Source organism: Microchirus variegatus, assembly GCF_963457635.1.
Source record: "Microchirus variegatus genome assembly, chromosome: 5".
Classification (NCBI taxonomy): domain Eukaryota; kingdom Metazoa; phylum Chordata; class Actinopteri; order Pleuronectiformes; family Soleidae; genus Microchirus; species Microchirus variegatus.
Window position 1 is genome coordinate 28079466 of NC_139806.1, and position 22756 is coordinate 28102221.

A 22756-nucleotide genomic window follows, 5' to 3' on the forward strand; every position below is an offset into this window, starting at 1 on the left:
AATCAGAAAACCTGTTGTAATTATTAAAACAAACACAAAAACAGCTGATTAATCGATTAATTGTTGCAGCCCGAGTGAAGAGTGCAGTACTCTGACATTTCAGTGGCAGGGAATCCCCCGTCTACAGGAGCTATAGTAGTCTCTTGATCCCACTTTCAGAAACACAACGCACGCCAAACGGTGTAAATGGCTGCTTTCCACGCGGGCATTTGCTGTTAATGTGCACACATCATTCCCCTCTTGGTGCTCTGCAGAACAATACACTTGTGAGATGATTAATTTATCACTCCTCATGCAGTGGAAAACAGGCTCCAGAGACAGAGGCGGCACAAACACCGGACCCTGACAACAAAACTTAGAAATCCCTTCACTTTGCACACAAAGGAATTAGTGCTAAATTCTAACATATCACCCTGAAGAGATGTGGATTTGTTTTCCAGCTCTGGCTTCACATGTGGCTGTGAATTTTCCTGTAAATCATAATTATTTCGTAAAAAAAAACCAAATTGAATGTCGTTAAATGAATAATAAATGCACCATATTTTTAATATCTAATTAACAGCCGTGTCTTGTGCTGGATAAGAAAACAGAGCAGAGGCAGTGAACAAGCCTGAACTGCGGCTCTGAATACCCGATATATTCCGCTATTTATTCGCTAAGTAAAAGCCAATTTCACACGGGCCCGCGGATATATCTGCCCGGACACAGAAGCCACACATACGGGTGAGATAGTAACATGATCCTGGCATCTTCTGAGATTTAACAACTAGCTTGCGGTTCTCCAGCAGCGCCTCTAAAACGCACCTGCCTCCCCGGGAGAAAGCGATGCGGAGCGGTTTCACCGCGGTTACCTGGACTGAGGCCTCTCCCGTGGCAACTCGGTTCCCTCTCGGGTCCTCCTCCGGGGGTCCAGCCGGTCCGGCTCTCGCTCTCCTGGGGCTGCTGGGGTTCCTCACCTCGCTCGCTCGCTCTCCCCTGATCCGCTGGCGGAGCTCCGCTCTCCTCCTCCTCGCCTCACCTCAGCAGCGTCAAGCTGCCGCGGAGCACACCGGGAGGCGGTGGACAAGGCAGGAAGCGCCGTTCTCCTGATTTCAAAATAAAAGTGTTTTATTTACAAAAAAGTGCAAATCTTGCACGATTTTTGCCTAAACATTTAATTAAAACAGCTATAATTGACATTTCTATAGTTCTACATGGGTATGACGATTAAGCTGTGAACATCTATTAGAATAACATGCTTGCTGTAAGTTGATTGCAGTGAATTTCCGTTATGACCGTTAGTAAAGAATTGTTTTAACATTTCAACTGAGTAACTTGACTGCTTGTGCCACAAGGGAGAGCGAACATTTTTCCGACTATTCCAGAAATATGATAGTCCGATTTTACATCATATACTAATGTTTATGTTCTTAAAACATATAATTATAATTTTTTTTTTTACAAATCATGGATTTCTCATGATTCAAACGTCAATGTAATTAATTTCGTTCTTTACACCTGTTCTTTCCAAACAGTGACTGGTCTTCATTTTCTGTTTAAAAAGTACATAATTGCTTGTTCGAGTCCTGTAATCTGCTTTGGAATAAAAGTGACATTTCCACATAATTAATATAAGGTAAAGTATGTAGAAACCTTAAAATAAAGAGAAATTGTATAAAATGAGCCAAATACCAGAATGTTGTACTCGGGTACACCCAAAACCAATCGAGGGAGGTTGATATATCCCTACTTTAAACTTGTGTTAGTTTAATTTCCGGAAAAATGGAGTAAGCCGAATTCACTATTAACAGTTCGTGTTTGCCTAAAACATCTGCTTTTACTGATAACTATCAATAAATCACTTTTATACGGGAACAAACTGAAAAGGGTGATAATTCTCGGGGAAGTCTTGTACCGGTACAGTAACAGTTCAAAGTGTGTTTGCTTGGGTTGGATATAGACGACAAACGATATCGTCAGAAAGTGTAATTTATACAGTCTTTAACAAAGAAATAGTCTCCCAAATAATTAATGTGTTATATGTGATATTATTAATCAATTTAACACGTAATTAGCTAATTAGCTTACCTTAATTGCCTGGCACCTGTTGCTACGTCAACGCCGCCATTTTGAGTCTCCCATTCTTCGTTTTCACTCCAAAAACCTTCACGGAAAACGACTCTTCAAATAAACAGCACTTAATTAAGCCGCTAAATTAACTAATTAAGAAAGGAAGCAATATATCCCATAATTTTGAAGGTACATACCGGAAGTAGCATATTTTCCTCTGTCAAGCTGTAAAAGTGGTCCTGCTCAGAGGAGGAGGAGGAGGATGGGGGAGGAAGATGGTGCAGACTGCGCATGCGCGGAGCAATCAGGCCTGCTGTAAATCCTCTTTGTTAGAAATAAAAAGAGGAAGCTTTGTGCTGTAATTAAGAGAGAAAATATCCACCTAATTACAGCCCGAGGAAAAAGAATATACAGCCAGTTTCATTCTAGGTTTCTGTGTCAGCAACAGAAATGTTCAGACAGCAGAAAATAGCCCTGACTGGAAGATTTTTGAATGAAAATAAATGAAAGGAAATCCCTGTTAAATACCAAATAGAACAAGAAAATGCTCTGTTTACTCCAGTTTGAATAGAACAATAAGAAGAAAAATAATATATTTTAAATACACATGTGTTGATGAATAATAAAACACGCTACAGGTGACAACATACTAAATGAAAAATACAATTAATGTATAGTTTTAAACAATAATAATGATAATTAAAATAAAATGTCCACAAACACAAGTCAAAATGATGGATTTTGTTACCTCGTCAAACAATATCTTGAAATTTGCTGGTTATTCATATATTTTTGCTTAACATCCAGGGTAGTTTGGTGTTTCCTGTCAGGATTGTTACACATTCTTATTGGGTATTGTAGGATTCGTGTAGAAATTTGACATTTGTCTCTTCACTTTTGTGAAGTGTGAGTTAAGATAATTTATATTTTCATCTGAATCCATCCCTAGATGTTTTGTTTTTTTAAGGCTGGGTCATATGAATGACAAAATCCTTTGGACAAAATATCATAAAATTAAACTGTTTTTCCTTTGATAGTTTGTTTTGTAATAAAACTAAATTGTTAAGCAGGTGTTGAACTGGTTTAGGGCTGCAACTAACAAATATTCTCATGATCATTCATTGATGAGATAGTCCAAAAAAATGTAATATAAATAAACACATTCTCATTCATTTTTTCCTTATATAAAAGATAATCCATTTTACTGTCATAGCAGAGCAAGTAAACCTGAACATTTTCATATTTAAGAAGCTAAAAAAAATCATATAACTTTCTATGGCTCTATTAAAAACAGTAGTAGTATTAATACATCCTCCACAACAGATGATTCAACTGGATTTAACCGGTGTCGTGTGGCTTTGGCACCATCTACTGGTCACTTGTTGTCACTACAGCTATTGAAGATGGATGGGGAGTTCACTTTGGAAAACATGTCACTGTGAATTAAATCATTTAGAATCAGACTGAGAATGAGACTAAAGGAACTCCTGTTTCTTTTAATAAAATATAATTAAGCTTATATTAAACTCAAACATTTTCTTATAGTGTTTCACTGTGTGAATGTACACTATAGCTTATTATAGATATCAAAATGAACTATTCGTAGTGTTATGAATGCAAATGGCTTTTTCTGAAAGCTGAAACATGACAGAACTGAATGAGGATGAATGAGAGGCCATAATGTTTTTTGTTTGTTTTTATAATAAGGTGCTGTTTATTTAATCATTTCACTTGTCGCATACACTCTTTTCGTCTTGAACTGTGGTATTTACCAAGTGTAATACTGACCTCCGCCTCTTCTCCAAAGGTTTCCTGCAGAGAAAAGAGACAGCTTCCATTTTAAAACTCACCAACACCACATCTGCTTCTTTCAGTACATTTGTCAGACGACGGAAATGGGACTTGATTGTAGCAATATGCTAATTTTTTCCCTCCTCCCTCCGCGCGCTTACTCTGTCGTGTCCTGATTATTCTTTTAATAAAACAGGGAGACAGAGGATTTGATATGATTGAGAGTCATCGCTGACTGATTCAGTCCTGGAAACTGTCAAGTGCTTCGGTCTGGCTCTTTATTCTGGATTAAGTGCTTGGTCACTGGACGACGGTGTCCGGGCCTGGATGGAGGGTCGTGGTGTCGCCGTGTGTGTTTTTTGCTCTGGGTTGGGATGGACGTGGATTAGAGTTCCTTCCTGTCTGCATTCCTTTAGACTCACACAAGCGATGAGCAGGAGTGTCGTTGTCGCCGACCCAGATGACACACATCACGCCACGTCACCAAAAAACAAACAAACAGCCTCTTGTGGACAACGAAGGGAAAGTCCGTCCGACTAAAAACGGTCACAACCACTTGACGAAGCCTCCCAATGCAACTGCTGCATTCCTCTTTTCTTCTTTGTACAACTTCAAGGCAGGAAGTTCCACCTTTTCTTTTTAAATAGCTCTTAGTCTTTAATTCATGCTCCCTGCACAAGTTTGTGTGATTTTTTATTTGTTTTATCTTTTTTCTTCTTTTTTTAAATAGAGGATGGGAAGCCTGGAAGTTCTCCTGTGTCCATCAGGCCTGATCCACTGAAACCAACGGTCCACACACATATGCTACGCCATGTAGATGAAGGTGTTTATATCCGTCTCATCCCGCTTTATGTACTTGTGATCGATCAGCCACTCGATCTGCTCCTTGATCATCTTCTTCTGTGGTAAAAACATGTTCTTGAGGATCTCGACCAGCTCAGTCTGCAGCTGCGCGTTGTTGATGCGCTTCCTCATCTTCATGATCTGGATTATGGCCTCCTGGACGACGTGGGAAACGTGGGGGGAAAAAAGGTCAAAACAGATAGATTACACAGAGGATAACATTTATTCACAGCAGGTGGAGTAACATAAGAGTAGAGAGCGCCACCATGCTGCGCACTCGTCCACATACCTGTGTCCTTAGTATCCTGAGCTGGACGATGCCCTCGTTCTCCTCTTCTCTCATTCGCTCCGTGGTGAGCTGCAGCCGACCAATCAGGTTAATCTTCCCCCTTTTCTGGACCTTTGAGTTTTTTCTGTAAAATTACAAAAACAAAAAATATTCTCAAAGTACAGTTTGGTCATTTTTAATCAGGAACTGTAAACTCAACAAACCGAGCAGTATTTCTACCGACTGATGACACAGGCACATGCAGGGGTAGCAAGGATTCTATTTAGTGATGGATTTACGTGAAATACCATGTGGTGTAAACACAGGGTGTTTTATTCTGAAAAGTAAACCGGATGTTTTGTTTTCCTGCTTCCCCTCTTTAATATTTTCTTTGTAATAAACATCTGAAAATATGTTGTAATTATTGAAAGATCGAATAATCCTTGCAGCCTGAGTGACGGTTAACTTAAATTTACAGACACAGAAGGTTGCCTTAAAGCAGGATAAAGTCACAAAGAAGTAGATTTTAAGACTTTTACGTAGAGCTGAAACAATTAATGGATTATTAATCGATTACTAAATTAATCGTCAACTATTCTGACAAGTGATTAATCGGTTTGAAGCTTTTAAAAATGTTATACGTGAATATTTTCTTTGTTTCTTTGCATAACAAAGAAATCATTAAAACTTAATCATTTTGGTTTGTGGACAAAACCAGACAGATTAATAAATTACGAAAACTACTACTACTACTCCATACATTTACGTGGAATGTTCTGTTTAACAGAGACAGATGAAGTATATTTTGACTTTTGTCACATGGTTCCTTACATAAGCGAAAACTCCTGGTTGACGTAGAATAGCGTTCCCTCTGCAAAGTCTTTGGGTGAAGACACGGACGGCTCGTACGACAACACCTGCCGCTTCAGTTTGGGAAACGCCACCAGAGACTGAGACGGGAGGAGGAGAACATGATGAGTTCAGAGGGAGATAAAAATAAATCAAAGTCAATAACAAACTGCATGTCGGGCGTCTTTTACCCAGAGAGTGCGTCGTAGTTCTGCGTCCGGCAGCTCGGTGGCGAGCTTGAGGTTCTCGAAGCTGATTCTCTCCCTCGGCCTCTGGTTCCAGGCGAACAGCACAGCCAGCTGGAAGGTGGTCACCTCCAGATCATACTGACCCACCTCATTCTTAAACGTTATCTGGACAAATAAGGCAGCAAAAATATACACAGATCGAGCAGGAACAAGTTGTGGTCTCACTGATAATGAGCTTTATTCTGGTTTTTGAGAAGGTAAAATAGCAACAGAACCAGGATTAAATAAGTAATATATGCATATATGTGAGAATATTACCACAACTTTTCAACAATTCTATGGATTTTTGCTTTTATGAACAGAAGTTTCACTCACGATGCCGTTGGACATGAGGTGGTGCCAGTGCAGTTTCCTTCCACTGTGGTTCTTCTTATAGAAATCTTCTACCTCTGGTATCAAATCCTCCAGTTCTGTAGGAAGAGAGACAAACACCTTCTCGCTGCTCCTCGACCACGCTCCAGCGTTCAGGATCTTAATGTTGACCGAGTCGGCTGCAGGGAGACGCACGGTTACTTCAATTTACAGCTTTACAATATATTTAAGTCCTAAACTGTGATGAAGAATAATGTAAATTAGTGTTTAAGAACTATCGTGACACAAAATGTACAGCCATATCTGTAACACCTCCAAAATGTGTTTGAGAAACAAATTAAAACTTGATTTTATGAATGTTATTCCCCACATACACTCATAAACATGAACTAAAAGGTTGGGAAAATTATGCAAATTTGTCTGTGGACCTAAAAAACATCTCCCACGACCCATCTGTGGGTCCTGACCCAGTCTTTGAGAATCTACTTGTGAAATAAAGATGTACTTGGGACAATAAATTCACCTTTTACTGAGTTATGCTTATTAATTGTCCAATTACTATTCAATTAGTCAAGTCAATAAAACCCTTTTTTGTCTTTTTTGAACTGTTAAATTTAATTAAAGTTTAGTTTACACATTGTTCTTATTAAAAAACACAGTATATAATTGCACTGGAGTGCAGATGTAAAATGTAGATTGTTGAGACAAACCATTTGTGTTTCCTGTTTTTATATAATTTATCATTAAATAGAAGGAAAAAAGATGTTCTAAAACCTCTCCTTCTTACCTGGTAAAGCGAGTTTATTATGCTTATGCATTTCTTTGAAAGACTGGTTGAGATCCTCTGAAACCTTGATGTCCTGAAACATCCGGGCCAGTTTGTTGACATAGTCAGCCGGCATCCCTACTTCCTGTTTGGAATCAAGAACACATCACTTATGATGATGAGCAATCGAACACATTTCAGATGATAATTTCACAGCGAGATCAAACACACGCCGTGTTCTTACCCTGAGCCACTCCACCATGTTCTCCTCTATCTCACTGTCGGCTGAAATGTCCAGGATGAGTCGACGGGTCAGGTGAGCTTTGTGGTAGCGCATGAACACATCTTTGTTCTGGACGTATTTCAGTACTAATAACTGCAAAAGAGCGCACACAGCATTATTTCTGCAAAGATATCATGAAACTATGAAGTCTTTAAAAATCAATATCCAGCTGGTATTTTGTTGAATTTAAAGTCATTGTGCCATTTTCTCTTAAAACCAAAAATTATTCACTTTGAATGATTTCTTTGTTGTATGGAGAAAAGAAACCAGAAAATATTCACATTTGAGCAACTTAAAAACCTGAAAACTTGTTTTAATTATTGAAAAACAGTTGACACCTAAGCTTTTTGCTTATTTTAACCATAAAAAGGGCCAGAAAGTGTCCTGTGAGTCAAAGCTTTTGCCCACTTTTCCAGAATAACTAAATATCTGTCAGTTATTTACCATTTACAGCATGCTAGAATAGTGTATCAACAACTTAAAATGAAGAAACACTGTAGGTGTGTTAAATTTGAACAGTATAAAACATATTTAAAATAACATTTGTTTGGAATTTTTTGTTTAAATGTGGAAATAAAAGCCAAAAACATGTAAACTTATGTACAGGCTTTGTTTTTCCAACTCTCTCTATTTATATCATGTGCATTGTGTAGTTAATATTAAAACTAAATATCCACATCATTGAGAGAGAACTACAGCCCAGACGAGTATTTCTGCAAGTCGAACTTAAAAGAGGCAGTTTTCAATTAATGTTAAGACAATTAAGACTTCATTCCTATTTTCTTTTACGCGTTTCAGGCCTAAAATTCTAATTATTAAATTAAAATCTTTGTAAGAAGCTACAAAAGCCTTTTATCAAGGCTCCTTTTTTGGGGTAACTGTGCCAAGAAGCATTGTGATGGGAAGACATTTCTGGCACAAAGTCATGGCGTCTGCTGACTTTTTCCAGATAAAACTGAAGTACCGATTGGCTCAGGGCGTCTACGTTCAGTGAATCACTTGCATTGTGAGCATATATTTGTCAAAAAACATTTTTAAAAAAACACATTAGGGCAAAACATAAAGGCTCAGCGCGACTTACTACTTCCTTGAGTTTTGCTTCGATCTCCTCAGAGGTGAGTTTCTTGCTCAGTGGTGTTTTCCTCAACAGCATGTCACAGTAGTTGGCCAGCAGCTCTGGACATTTGGACTCAGGTTGAGTTTTCAAACCAACCCTGAGAACACAAAACAAAGAAGTCAAACGTGTTTCCCTTAATCGTTCACATTACAAAGAGCTGAATCTCACACATCTTACCCTTTCTGCTTCAGAGGAAGTTCTAGTTTAAATATAGTGGCATCGTTCACTACAGCTTTGTACGCCTGTGGAGAGGTTTGAAACAAAGGAGTTAAGACCCAAACCTGACACTTTGAAAACGACAGTGTCCTGTTAGAGGTCGAGCTCACTTTGTCTCTGGCCGTGAGGAAGCGCGGGTCGTCCTGAAAAGCCTCTTTCACCAGTCGACTGAAGCGGTTAAACAAGGTGAGCAGCTGCTCCACGTACTTCTCCGAGTCCTGCGAAGGTTAAAATACGAGGCACATCGACGGTGAAAAGTCGCCGTTTTCGTCATGAACGCATACATTCAAATGCATTTTCAGGCTCTACAAATATACAAACGTAATGTTTTCATCCCATCCTTTCGCTTACTCATTTGAGTAAACTTGAAATCGATTAATCTAGAGCTGCAACTAATGATTATTTTCATAATCGATTAATCTGTCGATTATTTTCTGGATTAATCGTTTGGTCCAAAAAATGACGATCAGTGTTTGTCAAATCTGGAATTGATGATGTTCTCGAATGTCTTGTTTTGTCCACAAACCAAAAGGATTGTTTTAATTATTTCTTTGTTATGTAGCGCAAAGAAACAAAGGAAATATTCACATTTACGAAGCTAAAACAATTATAAATCTTGTTTTAATAATGAAAAAAAAAAAAGCTTCATTATTTTTTTCTCCATTCATTGATTTGTTTGGTCTAGGGGCTGCAATGATTATTTGACTATTGATCATTTGATGACTAAATTAATTGTCAACTACTTTGATAATTGATGAATCGTTTTGAATGTTTATTTTTCAATAATCAAGACAAGCTTTCGGAATATTTTAGAATATTTTCTGGTTTCTTTGCTGCATATAATAAAACAATCATTATACAGACTAAACATATACTCAATCAATGGAGAAAATAAACAGCATATTTATCAATTATGAACATAATTGTTAGTTGTTGTGTTAATTTAATCCATATAATGTCAGAAATGTGGAAATATTGATCTATTGATCAATGTTCCCTAAACGTCAAAATAATGACGCTCTCAAATGTCTTGTTTTGTCCACAAACCAAAACGATTCAGTTTTAATGATTTCTTTGTTCTGTGCAGCAAAGAAACCAGCAAGTAATCACATTTAAGAAGCTGAAAAAAACATTGAAACGGTTCATTGATTATTCAAATAGTTAACGATTAATTTATTCAACGATGAATCATTGAATCCCGAGCCCTAAGTACATAATTGCAAGCCCAAGTTTTGTTTTACACATTAAACATACGGCACTAATCACTGGACCTACTGGTTATCATATTGTGATCAGATCTCTGGTGTCAGATGTACACATCAGGCGTGAACACGGTCGAACACTCACGGATGTGATGGTCTCAGCTGAAGCCACCATATCTGCCAGGCCAGCGCTCATGATGTGCTCCTCCAGGTCCTTCAGCATGGGCTCGATACCACTGGGCACTTTGTCCATCAGAGAGAACATCAGGTGCAGCTCTGTGGAGACGAGAAACACAATGTTATCACCGTCCGGGCACAATGAGAGCAGAGGGAGGGGAGCACAGGGGATGGTGTAAGTGCTACACACAGATTTAAACCATTGCACACACAGACACAGACAAGTGTCACAGACACTCTCCTGAGATTAATGTTTATGGTTTTGCCTGTTGTTTTCATTTCCCAGCGATTAAATTACAAAAAAAATGAGAAATCCATCCATATCAAATCATAAAAATAACCATTAGCCTGATTCAATACTGTAACAATAGAAGTGTAAGCATTTATTTATTTGGCATCTGCATTACCATACGAGCAGAGGACGGGCTACTTTAAAATCCATTACTGTGCAGACTCTTCCACCACTTGTTAAATCAGAACAAACACACACAAACACACATGTAGGGGTACTAATGCATTAGCTGAGAAGGGTGTGTGGTAAAGCAACAAAGAAAGAAACACAAATTCATACTTGAATTTGCACCTGAAGATAATTTTTTTACTGTATTTAACATCTGGATCATGAAGAGATCAGGGAAAAAGCACGAGGAGTACAAGGAGTACGAGGAGCGACGGAAACACACAAAACGTTCACTACGGGACAGGACAAAGAGGTTTGGTCAGGGCTATGTCCTGGTGCAAACCTGAGCTGGCTGAGCCTTTGGTGGGAGCGGTCCGGCCGTACTCACTCTCTGTTTCATTGCGCTTGATCATGCCCGGACACTCGGCTAAGATGGTCTCCTTGAACGACGTCACCAGCGCGTTGACGCAACACTCCATTAACTGGGAAGATGAGCAGAAGGTAAACAGTTTAGTAGAAAGTCACGGGAGAGAGTGTGTGTCATTTGAATGTTTGAACTGACTGTGGACATTAACCCCCCCCCCTACTGTGTGTGGAAATAGGACATAAATGAAGAAGAAAAACATATAAAATGAGTAAAAATGTGTATAAACTCACTGCTTGTACGGAGTTACAGTCACGTCTCGTCTCCAGGTATCGTAGTGCACGTTTCTCCTCTTCCCTCAGTTTTGAATCGGCCTGCAGAAAATACACAGAAACATTTACAATAGCCATTATACTTAAGGCATTTATTTTACAGGAAATTTAAGGAAAAATCATAAAAACTTTGAATAAAAGTAGCTGGTCCTGAAATATTCTTGTTCAAAGCACGCACAGTGGGCAAGTTGCTTTATCTCTTTAAAAGAAAAATACACATTTTCTAATTTATGATGACACGTATTTGAATAACTGAGTAGATGTTTGTTCTATAAAATGTCAGATTATTGTGTAAATAAAAAAAAAAATTCAGTGAATTTCTCTTAAAGAAACCACAAAATCTCTATGTAAACTAGTTTTAAAAAGTAATAATTAAATAATAAATAGCAACAACGTCAGGAAATACATTTGAAAAAAGCATCCAAGACTTCTTTCTCGGATCACATCACTTAGATTAATCGTAATGATTGAACAAAATGAGCTGTAAATACAACTACGACTCACATATTTCATGTAGTTCTGGACGCCATTTTGCTGTAGGTAGGAGGGTGCCTGTGTTCTGTAGAACCTCTCCGTCGAATCCATGTACGCTTTCTCAAAGTTGTCCCTGTAGATCTGCAGCTTGTCGTCAGGGTTGGAGCAAAGATTCACTGTTCAGGGGGTAAACAAACAAACAGGGGGAGTCAAAAAAGTGTCTGGATCAGGAGGAAAGAAATCTGGAATCAAATCCAAAACAAACGTTTTCTGACATGAATTGGCCCGTTCATAAATGATGAATGGTGGTGGATTATCCGAGTCAGATGTGTTTACAACAGCAGCAGAAACACCCAGGTGATGATTGGTGTCTGTGTTAGAAGTAAAAGAGGCAGGATATTTCCCCAGTGATTCACTTTGAATTATTTCTCCTCTCCTGCTGTTTTCTGACCCGAGAGCTCAAGTAGCTCCATCGTACAACACTCAGAAGCCAAAAAAAGCCATTTTGGCAGGAAGCTGTGCCGTATAAATCCATAGACGTATAAACCAGGCAGTATTTTGTCAGACAACTCGCCTTTTTCTCTAGCTGCTGACATGAAAACAGAAGATGGTGGATAGACAACAAAACTGTCAGGAACAAGCAAAGATCCTGAGAGGTGTCAGAGTCATTAAACGCTCTCAAAGCAAAGACAGAAGATAAAATGATTGGAATCCACACGCAACAGATTTCACTTCAAACCAGATACAGAATCCAACACTAACTAACTTTAACATCTTGGTTATTTAACATACTTTTATTGCGATGTTTCATACTCCAGAGACGGACGAGGGAAAGCTGATTACACAGTTAAATACTGTATGTTGTAATGATGCAGGTCTGGAATAATGTCCACTCCAGCTGTTTCCTTACTCATGAAAAGCACCAGGGTGCAGAATAAGAAATATATCAGATATATTAAGTCTGTTAGTCTCTGTGATATATTGCTTGATCGTGAACTCTGACGCCTTGAAATCATCACTGTTCACTGTTCATCACTTTTTCTGCCAACATGGTGGTGTAAACAAAGGAGTCACATGATATCCGGAGCTGTATATATTAAAATTTACGTCAATGTCAACTTCAGAGCATGTCTTAAAGGTCACATAGAGTGGTCCTGTTGCACATATATGTGAGTTATGGAGGTCTACTTACATATATTAAGTTGTTTTTATGGTCAAAATCCTCCTAGTTGATGTAAACGAGCCGATTGAAATCTGTCCTTTTCGAAGCGCTTGTCAGTTGCGCTATTTCAGCCATAAATCTCGCCCGAGAAGACAGAGTGTGTTGTGATTGGCCAGCCAGCGTAGAGCCTTCCCACCTGTGTTGTGATTGGCCAGGTATCTGGAAGTGACGTAATCTATCACGTCAGCTCTCAGAAGCGCAGCTCCCTCTCAGGAGCGGTGGATGCATTGCTACTCATTATCAAAACATTGTTTTAACAGTGTTTAAAAATAGCTTCGTCACGACTCCCCGCCGCAGTCCCTTTATGACTTTAAACCGGAGTCAGACCCAGAGTCAGAAGACACTGTTGCTCATGAAACACTTCCACAACGGACGTTATTCTTCTTCTGCGGTTCAATGTACGCAACCGGATGTGCCCGGACTACCGCCCGGAGCAGGACGATCGGTTGTTCAGGAGAACCGCTGCTTACGTAACTAGTACGGGATTTTCAGTGATCTCGTTGAGCCCCGAGATTACAATAAAACACAACGTTCTCAGCAATGGCTGAACTGTTTGTTTCGAACCGTCAGGCTTCATAAACAAGGTAATGACGCAGATACACACCAAAAAAAACAGCGATAATAGGAACTTCCGGTCTAGTTCCGCTTCAAAGCAGCTTTAATGTCTCCACAGACACACCGTATAAGCCTTTCTGATAAGATAATGAAACAGTGGGTTGATCTCACCATAGGACTCTCGCACTCCGATGACCAGCTGGGAGTCAAAAGCCTCTCCGAGCCTCTCGGCGTGGACGAGTTTCATGGCACTGTCTTGAAGTCTGTTTTTAATGTTGGAGAAAATGGACTCGTTCCACGTGTCGAGCATCAGCTGCACAGAAAAAACAGAGTCAGTTTACGTTCACGTACTTTTGGAGCCCACGCTACATGACATCTACAGTTCGAAACTCCTGCTGCCTCGGACCTTGCGCACGATGCTGTCCTCCACGTTGGACTTCTTGTTGCTTCCTTGTTTTCCCATCAGAGTGATTTCCAGCTGGCAGAAAGGTTTTGGCAAGATGTCGCACTGCGTGAAGAACTTCCTCCACTCCGCGATGTAGGCCTTCAGCAATGCTGTGTCATCTTGATGACTCAGCACCCGCTGAGACGGAACAAAAACAAAAACATAAAAGGAAGCTGATTAACACCTGTAAAAGTCAGAGCTTTTCATTTGAACTGTTTCTGGTTATTCAGTGATAACAATGTAAGGCTTTGAAGCTGTAAGTGTAAGTTCTGGAAGAACAGATTCTGGATCGTCAATATCCAGTTTGGTCCTCGTCTTACAGCTTGTGCTTGTTTGATGAAATCTAGGATGTCCTCTTTGAGGGCCTGGTGGATCTTTGCTGGACCTTTGTCATCCCACAGACACACGGCATGGACGTCTCTGTGGAAGCACAAAGGAGACACACGTGTCCTTGTTTCTCCGTGTCTGAGCATCCGACGCTAACAAAGCAGATTCGGTGTGGTTAACTTACGAGAAGAGGTCGAACCACTGCTGTTTGGTGACCGACTCCTGCCGGAGGAGCTTCAGTACGATGGGACGCATCAGATCCCATTTGTCCTCAAACTGAAGGGAGCCTTTGTTCTACAAAACACACAGGAAAACTTTGACAATACTGTTATATTTTAAATTTCATTTAAGAGACGATTTGGCAAAACACAGAAGTGGATTTTCCTATCAAAGATTTATTGCCAACAATCATTGTCACAACAAATGAAGAATCGACTGTTACAACCCAGTTTAAGTCTAGGGTTTAGGGTTGCAACACCAGTGTTTGTCCCGGGTCAAAAGAGGAAAAAGGAAGCGTTCCTCTTTTGACAAAAACAAACGTCTTTCGAGGACTGAAGATGCTGGATTTTGACCGAGCAGCAGCGATCGCTTCGAGGAAGCTTCTCCAGATCACAATCACAAGTTTATAAATGCATAGAACCATATTTATATAGCGATTGAATAGGTTTTCACACCATGTAAATAGTATTAATGAATTATTGCCCAGTCCTAAGTGAAAAACAGAACATAACACAGGTATATTAAGTTAATATGTGGCATATCTTGACACAGAATAAACAGCTCTCCCTTGCTCTATAAGCAGTGACTCCTGTGTCACTCCTCGTCTGTTGTCCTATTATTTAGCACTGACTGACATATGTTCCTGGAAAGCTAAGCTTTGTTAGCATGGTAGCAGCAGCAGGATTAAGTTGCAGTCAATCCACACAGAGACGAGGTACGACAGTTGCTTTTTGGCAGCCTTTTAGCATGTATTTCAATTGGCTGCACAGCATTAGCCTCCTGAGCCACTGACTGACAGATGATGATGATGGTGATGGTGATGGTGATGGTGGGGGTTTGGAGCTCAAGTAAATAAAGGTTATTGTTCAATAATTCAGCGCAGTTTCAGCTAACGACGGGTTCGTGGTTCCCGCTGTGGCTCCGTCTCCACCACCGTGACTCCCTGTTTCCTCCACCTTTAGCTGTGTTTAGCAGCTATTCTGTGAGGGCTAAAATCACTGATGGGCACTTAGCTAATGTTAGCCAGATGTAAGTTGACTGCTCCCCGCTGAAGTCGGCGCTGACAGCGGAGCCGAGCACAGGTGCGCCGCGCTGTCCGCTAATGTCGGAGCTGAACGACGACACCACGGCGGACAAGTGACAAGCGCTGCGGCGAGCGTCAAACAACAATAATTGAATTGAAGTGGGGGCTTACCTTTAGCAAATTCGCCATGTTCCCTCAACTTATCCTCTCGTAAAATCTCGCGAGAACTGAAGACGAGCCTTCTCATAAGACATCATGATACAAAAACAAACACGAGATAGACAGAATACAACAGAAACAACAAAAAAATAGCATCTGCACTTGTTTTTTATTTTATTTTAACACCATTTGTATTTTTTTAATGATTAAAAAAAGTGCGAATGTTGGACTTTTAACTTCAACAAAGTGATTTTTTCACAAAGCTGATTATTTTAAATCAGTTTAAAAGAAAATACAAATTTTGAATAAATTTAAGGATGAAGAACAGCAGTTTATTCCAGGATGGTAAATGGTTTGTAAATTTAGTTGTGTGTAATAGCAATGTGGTAGGTATATACAATATAAATTATAACAACTAGAACTTGTAACTCAATGAATCTCTGAAATCATGTTTGCTTTCCAGTTTCCAAATAATAGAATATTTTATTTAATATTTTATTAGATTTTAATGCAACATTTTAGTTACATTAAAGTTGTTCTCTCTATTTTGTTCAAGCTGAATATTTGTCCTAAACTGTAGGACTAAACATTTATTTGCATTTATTTGGTCATTTTCTTTACTTGCTGCGTCCATTAAGCACACGTCTTTAAATGGACGACTACTACCACCAGACTGTACATCTGCTGTGCACAACTGCTGTCTGGTTTGATCAGTTGACCTTGACAAAGTAACCATGACTGGGTCATGACCATGTTTATTCTCCACTGTCAGCACTATTTGGTAAAACAGCCTACACAGGAAACTCACTTGGAGAAAAACCTGGAGATTACATTCAAGGATGCTTATTATTTCTTGCAGTCAGCAGAGTTTGTTATTGTTCATTCTCGGCCTGATACTTGTGGCCAAATTCTTTCTCACACAAGCCATAAGGAAAACAGGTGTATTTTTGTTCAACAGCATATGATAAGAAAAGGTTAATACAGCATAGATGCACTTAATGTTTTTTGGGAAAAAATAAGTTTGATTTTACAAAGTGAATCTGTTAAATTCTGCAACAGTTTTTTTTTTGTTTTCAAAGAAGACGATTTGTAATGAAACATCCTAATTAGTACAATATATCAAAGTTCATCAAAGAAAAAAATAGATTATATTACTATAAGAACAGCATGGTTTTATGAAAATGAAGTGGGAATATGAAGAAATTCCTTTTTATGCTCATTGGCAGCAGACCGAGTTTGACTGACGTCATTGTGCTTTTAATTTCAACCAATCGTGGCTCAGGGGGCGGAGCTACACAGCACACCATGCTAGGTTGAATCATTCAGCGTGAGACTGCAACGTGTGGATGTTTATTCAGTGACAATTTGACAATAATGATATTAAATCACAAGTGGAGATTTCCCCCACATCTGACATGACTGAAGACGCAAACGTACGTACACATACTCTGTTTTCGATGTCCTTGTCTTCAGCTTTCATTGATATTACGCTCTTATTATTTTTGCTAGTTCTCGTTTAAGGAAGCTCCGTCAGAGCGCAAACTCGCCAAACTGCTTTGGAAAAAGTGAGAATTAAAAATTTGGACGGCCTTTACTCATTATCCATTTGTGTTTTAATTTATTTTAAGAAATATTATAAGTTATGCTGGGCTACACATATCATCGGCATCATTTGTTTTGCTTTCGAAGGTGATGTTTATCCTGTAAGAGCCAACGTCTTGCTAAATAAATGTCAGTGTTTTAGAGGGAAACTGTGTGTCAAACACTGTAAGCTGTTGTTTTTATGGAGATTTTGTGGTCATATTATGAGGACAGTAGCAGATTCAGGCTCACTGGTGACCACAATTTTAGTGAGAATCACATGATGTTAATCAAAGCACATGACATTCCTTTGGAGATTTGGTATCTGTAATGTCTGTAATCTCATAAAGGCAGGGATTGTCAAATGTTGTCATGCTTGGTTCATTTCCTCCAGGGTTTTTGATTTGTCTTTTCTTTCCCTCCAGGTTTAGGTCACAAAGAAATGGAGGGTCAGGCAGAGGAGAGACTGTGTGGGAAATGGAGGGTCGCCTGTGGTTTGTACAATTACAACCTGAGGGATGTTTTCACATGGTGAGCACTGATCTTATCTGTCTATTACCACTGCGGAAGTCACTAAACATTAGTTTCATTATCAATTAATCTGACTGCTAATTATTTCTTACTTGTTCCACAAAGTGTTGAAAAATGTTGATTAATGACCTTTGAGAAAGTTCTCAAAGGTCTTGTTTTGTCCAGGAAGAAAAAATAATTTGGTATTAAAGCTTTCTTTGTTAATTTAAAGCAAATAAAACAGAAAATATAGAACTTGAAAACTCAATAACCTTATTTTAATTATTTAAAAATAAAAATTGTTGATGATTAACGTTCGTTTCATCCCTAATTCGAACATACAGTCAGACACTTGTAACACATCCACTGGTGGTAAACCTTTCACACGAGAGATTTTTACATGTCACAACATGGAAAACACGTTTTATAATACAATTTAAGTTGACACAGGGAATATTAAATCAAATAAACCTTTATTAGTCAATCAGTGTGTAACCAAAATAGATGAAACGGGCATAATACTCATATGTTCTTCCCCCCGCGGTCCCTGCAGGCACCTGCTGAAGACTGTACTCATGGGCCAGGTTCTGTCTCTGCTCATCTGCGGGACGGCAGTGAGCTCCCAGTACCTGGTGACGGCCAAGGTGGAGACGCCGATGCTGCAGAGTTTCCTCAACTACGTCCTGCTGCTGCTCGTCTACACCACCATCCTCATCACGCGCAAAGGTCAGGACAGTTAACAAATATGACAATAGTATGTTTATAGGTCATGGATGTTTGTGCCCAAACCTGAATTCTTTACACTTCAAAATGAAAATATTTCTCCTCCATGTTCCTCTGACATTTCTGCAGGTGAACGAAACATTGTGCAGATTTTGAAGACCAAGTGGTGGAAGTATTTGGTGATGGGTTTGGCAGACGTGGAGGCCAACTATGCAGTCGTGAGGGCTTACCAGTACACCACCCTGACAAGTATCCAGGTAACTGACAAACTGACTTTGTTTAACATTATTTACGTAATATGAAATCGTTATCATGGCATTATTTGAACAGAAATTCAATATTCTATCAGGATATCACATAAATATGCTACATCCAGTGACAAATAGGTGTGAGCTCAGTGAAAACATGGCTGAAAATCAAAGGGAGAAAATCAGATTTCAGCAACTTAACAGAAGTCTCACTGAGTAAAATCTGTGTCATGCTATCAAAACAATATGTTTTTGGCTTTAATTCACTGTTAAACTGTCTTCATCTGACAAAGAACAGGATCACAGGACAAAGGAGTTGGTGGTCTGTTGTTGCCTTGTTTAGCAAGTTTTTGTTACTTAGGTAAACCTGAATTAAGGATTCTAAACTTTAAGCTGACAAACTTCAGTATTTGAACATATTGATGGAGGCAGCAGTGGATCAACAACTGCTGTTTGCTGTGATGTAAAATGACAAATTTTCTCTCTGGACTATGGTGCGGGGAAGTGAGCAGTTTCTTTTTTTGTTCCAAAACTCTTTCAAAAGGTGAGATGCCTCATGCCACATCCAAAACAACGAGTCCAAAGAGTCCTCTAAAGAAGCTGCTGTTAAATCCTGTGTCTGTCACTGTGTATGTGTTTTCAGCTGCTGGACTGTTTTGTGATCCCCGTGCTGATGCTGCTCTCCTGGTTCTTCCTGAAGACTCGCTACAGGCTGGTCCACTTCATCGCCGTGGTGGTGTGTTTGCTGGGCGTGGGGGCCATGGTGGGCGCCGACATTGTGGCCGAAAGAGACCAGGGTTCCAGTAAGAAACACCTTTATTATTATAATTATTATGCCCTTTAAGTACTGAAACTTAACGTAGAAGTGACTTGTGGTGTAGCATATATAATAATCAATAAAGATATAATAATCCATGAAAATGTGTCCAGACTGTGTGTGAGAACATGGGTATAACTGTGCTCCTGTGTGTGTGTAGCCAGTTATGTTGTGCTGGGAGACGGTCTGGTCCTGCTCAGCGCCGCCCTCTACGCTGTGTCCAACACGTGTCAGGAGTACACGGTGAAGAACCTGAGTCGAGTGGAGTTCCTGGGCATGATGGGACTCTTTGGGACGCTCATCAGCGGCGTGCAGCTGTGAGTTATTGCTGTCATTTCTCATTCCTCCATGTCGCAGGGAACCACCTCGCTCTTATCTGTGTCGTCTTCTTCTTGTGTTTGGAGATTATTATTGTTATTTCTCTTGATGATAGCTTTATTTCCCTGGTTTTCTTCATGCCTTCTCTCTTTCTGTGATTTACAGTGCCACTTACTGGCCTGTCATATGTACTACAGCACACTTTCTTGAAAAAGACAGTATTGGTCTGTTTCCGTGTGATGGAGGCCTTATTATTCTATAGTCAGAGAATCAGTACCAACCTAATGTTGCATATTTTAAAGAATTCTTTTTAAGAAAATCTTTGAAATAAGCAAAAATGTGTTGTTAGAATTGTTATAGTTTAAAACATTAACATTGACTGAAAAGGACTGATATTATAGATAAATGTGCTTGTAAATGGACAAACAAGACAACAGATCACCGAGACCAGACCTGTGCTCTTTGAATAAAGTAATTTTTGTGTCTTAAAATTGCAGTGCTGTGCTGGAAATCCCTGCGGTTTCAGCGATAAAGTGGGACCTCCATATTTGTAAGTCGACAGAACAGACGAGAGGCAGTGGCGTCACTAGGCCTATTTTAGGGGGTCTGAAGCTTGGAGTTTTTATTAATTTTTTAATATTTTTTTTAACAAAAAAGTGCCTGCAGCATGTGTGCACCTTGAAGCACAGAGCGAATACAGCAGGTTAGCAGCAGAATAACGTCAAGAATGGACATCAGAAAGTTTTTCAAGAAAGTAAGTATTCATCACTGCTGGTAGTAACAGTTAGTTAGCTCCAGCCCCCAGCTAACAGCTAACAGCAGAAAGTCCCATGTAATAAATTAACCAAGTGCTCCCTGTTTGAAAAATATAAACCTAGCTTGCACACTATAGACAATCTCTGCAGCTGTGTTTCTCAATTTAGGCATGGATGCACACCGTGCGTCAGGAGCTGAGCTCATTCACGTATGATTATCATCAGTGGATAATAATAATACACTAATAATAATCACTATTGACCTGTAGGAGTCAGGGCAGAGGAGCACAGGGAGTGAGAGGAGAGAGACCTCTACTGGAAAAGTGAGTCTAAAGGATTTCACAGGATGGAGTCATTTATGATCCAGACAGTCTTGGAATTTTATGGAACTCAATGAATATGAAATATGAAACATTTCAGTCAAGGTGCACCATATAAGACTTATTTAACTTGAGCTTTCATTGAGGAGAGTAATGATTAGAAAGTGGAGAAAGCTAAGATATTTATATAAAGCACAAATTAGCCTGACCCAAATATTTTCAACAGTATCTTAATATTACTTTAATTTAAGTAATTATTATTAAATATTAATTTTTTCAGGGCTTGAAATAGCAACCATTTTAGTGACACGTGCCTAAAATGTAATCTGTGCGACTTCAAAATATTTGGGAGCAAACAATTACTTTGTTGTGAGCTAAAGTCATGGCATTAGCCTCTATTCTGATCAGTTATTAATTCAACTCATTGTGTTTCGATATATCTTGAAGGGTCAGGCAGAAGGAGATGCTGAGGGAGAAATAGATCAACAGGCAAGGTCAAGTCAGAGAGAGGAAGGGGATCCAGAAATGGATCAAGAGGCAGAGGAGAGGAAGAAGAAGAGCGAACAGGCCAAGAAAGTGTCAATGATAAAGCTGTTTGGGAAATTTGTTTAAGCGCTATGTTCGCTCACATCTGTGTGTCTCTTGGGGGCTAAGCCTCCCGTCCTTAAAACCTAGTGACGCCTCTGACGAGAGGTGAAGTTTTTCTGTTTTTCCCAGTGTCGATGATCCTGACATGTTTGTTTTTGTTAAACGTTGTTCTGCAGCCATGCTTTTCGCAGTCTACGCCCTGTGCATGTACGCCCTCTACAGCTTCATGCCCGTGGTGGTGAAGCTGACCAGCGCTACCACAGTCAACCTCTCGCTGCTCACCGCTGACCTCTTCAGCCTCTTCTGTGGCCTTTATCTCTTCCACTACAAGGTGAGCAATGTTAAAAAGCAAAGTTCATGATAACCAAGCCACTGCTTTTTCTCTGGTTAAGACATTTTTGAGAAGCATACTGAGGCTTTTAAGGTCCGTTATCATTCAGTTTTTGATACGTAGCAGCAGCTTGCTGCTCTCTGCTCACACTTTTTGGTTTTAGTAAGCAGTAAACGTCTGATATCTGCTCCCCAGTTCTCCGCCTTGTACATCATCTCGTTTGTGGTCATCACCGTGGGCTTCATCATGTTCAACGCCGTTCCCACGTACAGCGCTCTGCCCAACGATGATGCAGCCGATCCCTCGGCGGATCGTCCCGACCCCAGCCCTGCAGATTACCTGCTGGCCGTGGACAGAGACTCTCCGAGGACAGAGATGCTCACGGCCGTCGCTGCTCTATGACACAAAGTGACTGGACTTTGTTTTTTTAGCACAAAATCAGCTTCTCCTTCTGACATGAAGAGATTGTTACATTTTATGTTGTCGTTATTCAGTTATTAGATTCAGTTTTAACTTTAATATTTTTTTAAAATGAAACCAAAACTTGAAGTGCCACTGTTTATTCCTTATTGCACAACATGCTGGTACCAGAAAATCACCACATTCTGTTTTTAAATGCTTATTTATGTTACATCCTGTACATAAATACACCATTTGTTACTGAACTGGAAATGACGTTTGTTTACTGCCCAAAACTGATTACTTAATTTATATGTTTTTAAAAAACTATAACTGTAACAGCTGTTCTGTTGCTGTGTTTTTACAGTTTTCCACAGTATGAACTGTTAATTTACCAAATCTCCTGCGAGACACATTATTTTCTTTGCCTTTGTTTCGTCAAAACACTGAAACATTATGTTTTTTTTTAACTTTTTTTTTTTTTTTTAACTAATAAATTCATTTTATATATATATATATGTTTG

General features: G+C 39.5%; 2 protein-coding genes across 2 annotated transcripts; one reads left to right on the forward strand and one right to left on the reverse strand.

The window, feature by feature from the left end:
• Nucleotides 1-3862: 3862 nt before the first annotated feature.
• Nucleotides 3863-15672, reverse strand: LOC310926862 (cullin-5; the record flags this gene model as incomplete). Its single annotated transcript, XM_083889068.1, has 19 exons — nt 3863-4839; nt 4973-5096; nt 5783-5901; nt 5992-6153; nt 6364-6539; nt 7148-7271; nt 7371-7502; nt 8491-8623; nt 8704-8768; nt 8853-8960; nt 10090-10220; nt 10910-11003; nt 11179-11259; nt 11722-11867; nt 13640-13781; nt 13875-14051; nt 14234-14333; nt 14425-14534; nt 15655-15672. The coding sequence occupies 19 exons, from the start codon at nt 15670-15672 to the stop codon at nt 4645-4647; spliced, it is 2337 nt and encodes a 778-aa protein (XP_083745194.1). The 3' UTR covers nt 3863-4644.
• Nucleotides 15673-16971: 1299 nt separating this feature from the next.
• On the forward strand, nt 16972-22263 carry LOC310928054 (solute carrier family 35 member F2-like). The gene is made up of 9 exons (XM_083890518.1): nt 16972-17075; nt 17649-17754; nt 18287-18459; nt 18586-18713; nt 19348-19507; nt 19682-19838; nt 20337-20389; nt 21679-21833; nt 22029-22263. Exons 2-9 carry the CDS (start codon nt 17666-17668, stop codon nt 22233-22235), a joined length of 1122 nt encoding a protein of 373 aa, XP_083746644.1. The 5' UTR covers nt 16972-17075; nt 17649-17665; the 3' UTR covers nt 22236-22263.
• The last annotated feature ends 493 nt before the right edge of the window (nt 22264-22756 follow it).